Genomic DNA, 2,004 nt, shown 5'->3' on the forward strand with positions numbered 1-2,004 from the left:
GGAAGAAAGACTGAGAAAATAACAGCAATCCACAAAAAGGAAGAAAACTTATCACTCTAGAAACAGAATAAAAAGGGAAGGATGTAGGTATTTCACAGAATGGCAAAAGAGAAGGAAGAAAAAAACATGAGGAATTAAGGAAATATTCACCTTCAAGGTTTTATTTGCCTGTTCCAAATTTTCAGCATAGTGGCCATAAAGCTCCAGATTCTGACAGAAATTTTCCAATCCAGGTCCCAAATTCCCCCTCTCCAGGTGAAGCGACAGAACACTGTGCACAAGAGCAAAGACAGCTCATGAGGCGTATGTTACTGATGGCTTTTTCACAGCTCCCTCTGGTCCACCCCTAAGCTGACCTTCCTTTGTCAGTCTCCACCTCACATCCAGTTTCTGTGCCAAACACATGCATGGCGGTCACAGAGCAAGCTAAAGAAAACATCCTCTAAAAATAATGCATATCAGACTCACCAGGTTTGAGCCACTCTCCAGAGAGCAACTGGACACCCACATACGTGGATACAGATCAGCTGTTCCTGGGTACAACCTGCATGTGTCACCAAGGCTAGCAGGGCTGGAAGTGAACGCCTGCTTTACGAGGTGCTAGCTTTATTTTCTGAAATCTTGCATTCTCATCAATATAGGGTCCTCCCCATATAATTACAGAAACACACCAGTGTGTTCACTTACTGGCTGGCTGAATATATGGATTCCAGGGGTCCAAATACGGCTTCCAGCACAGCAGGTTTCAGCGTCCCTTTGGCCTTTAAAATTGTCACAAAGAACTAAGCAGGCAAAAAAAAAAGAGAGAATTTGAAACAGATAAAATTCACAGGTCACTCAAAGGTTACTCGCAGCACACAGGAGTAGCAAGAAGTTGCAGCCTGCACACTCTTTAGCTTGAAAGGACATCCAATATCATGAATACTTATCTAATATCTATCATCAGATGCGCCTTCTTGGTAAATTTGGCCATAACTGTAAACACATGGAACAGCACTGATAGAGTCTATTTCAGTATTCCCAGACACATCTGGTTTTCACCACCTTGTTCAGAATCTCTTTTTCTCGTGCCTGTGCCCCTGTGTTTCTTACATCTCAGGCATCTTAAGGCAAGTCCCCTAAACAATCAAAACTTAAATATTTACATCTGCGTACAGACCAAAGCCAAGGTGCCAAAACTATGAGCTGTCAGATATTACAGAGGAGGTAAAGAAAAACAACAAAAAATCCTTTCAGCCCCAGCAGTTGTCCCATGCAGCAGGGATGTACCAATGTCCTGACCTTCACCCTTCCCCACAACACCACAAATAAGTAGGTGCTGCCTGAATGTACCCACATATCAGAAGGCATCGAAATACTCACTGTGACCACCAAATCCAGCTGCTCAAGGTATTTGTGTTCGGTTTCCAGCAGCTCCTTGGCTGTCCGGCTGCGCTTTCTCTCCCAGCGAGCCCTCTGCTCTCCCACAGCATTTGCTCCAGCCATAAACAGCACGAACGAGTCACTCATGACAACCGCAGGGTTGATACAAAGACATGCTGAAGAGCCAAGACAGATGGACACACAGCAGAATAACTTATGCCATAAAGTAGGATTCCAAGCTACAAACTCTACGCTTTACTATAAAAGAAGGGAAGTCACTTGCCAGCAACTGTTATTAACAGCTTCCTTTTGCTTTCCTACCCATGGGTACAGGAGCCCTGCATCAACCAGCGGAGCAGCATTAGAAAGAGCAGACCACGAAAGCAAAAGCAGCACACCACGATACATCTGTAAGCAAATCTCAAGTCTGCAATCCCACTCGCAAACAACTGCTTCCCGTGTTTTGCCCCATTCTTCATGCAAAATTCTCAATAAACCCAAGTTGGTGGGTGGAAGAGGTGCTGCGGGTAGGAGTAGAAAACCCGCCATAAGGTTTGTCTTGTGGGGGTGGGAAGAGAGAGCGCGTGAGCACTCCTGTTTGTTTTTCCGTGGAAGTTTCCAAGAAGAAAGGGCTTTGCATTG

General features: G+C 45.0%; 1 protein-coding gene across 1 annotated transcript; it reads right to left on the bottom strand.

The window, feature by feature from the left end:
- Positions 1-150: 150 nt before the first annotated feature.
- ARHGEF39 (Rho guanine nucleotide exchange factor (GEF) 39) lies at positions 151-1,509 on the bottom strand (the record flags this gene model as incomplete). The annotated part of the gene is made up of 3 exons (XM_010155594.1): positions 1,363-1,509; positions 688-782; positions 151-271 (listed from the first exon to the last, which is right to left on the bottom strand). Coding segments are annotated over exons 1-3 (363 nt in total), but the record flags the coding sequence as incomplete, so codon positions are not given.
- Positions 1,510-2,004: the final 495 nt, after the last annotated feature.

This window comes from Eurypyga helias, unplaced genomic scaffold, assembly GCF_000690775.1.
Source record: "Eurypyga helias isolate BGI_N326 unplaced genomic scaffold, ASM69077v1 scaffold3977, whole genome shotgun sequence".
Taxonomy (NCBI): Eukaryota; Metazoa; Chordata; class Aves; order Eurypygiformes; family Eurypygidae; genus Eurypyga; species Eurypyga helias.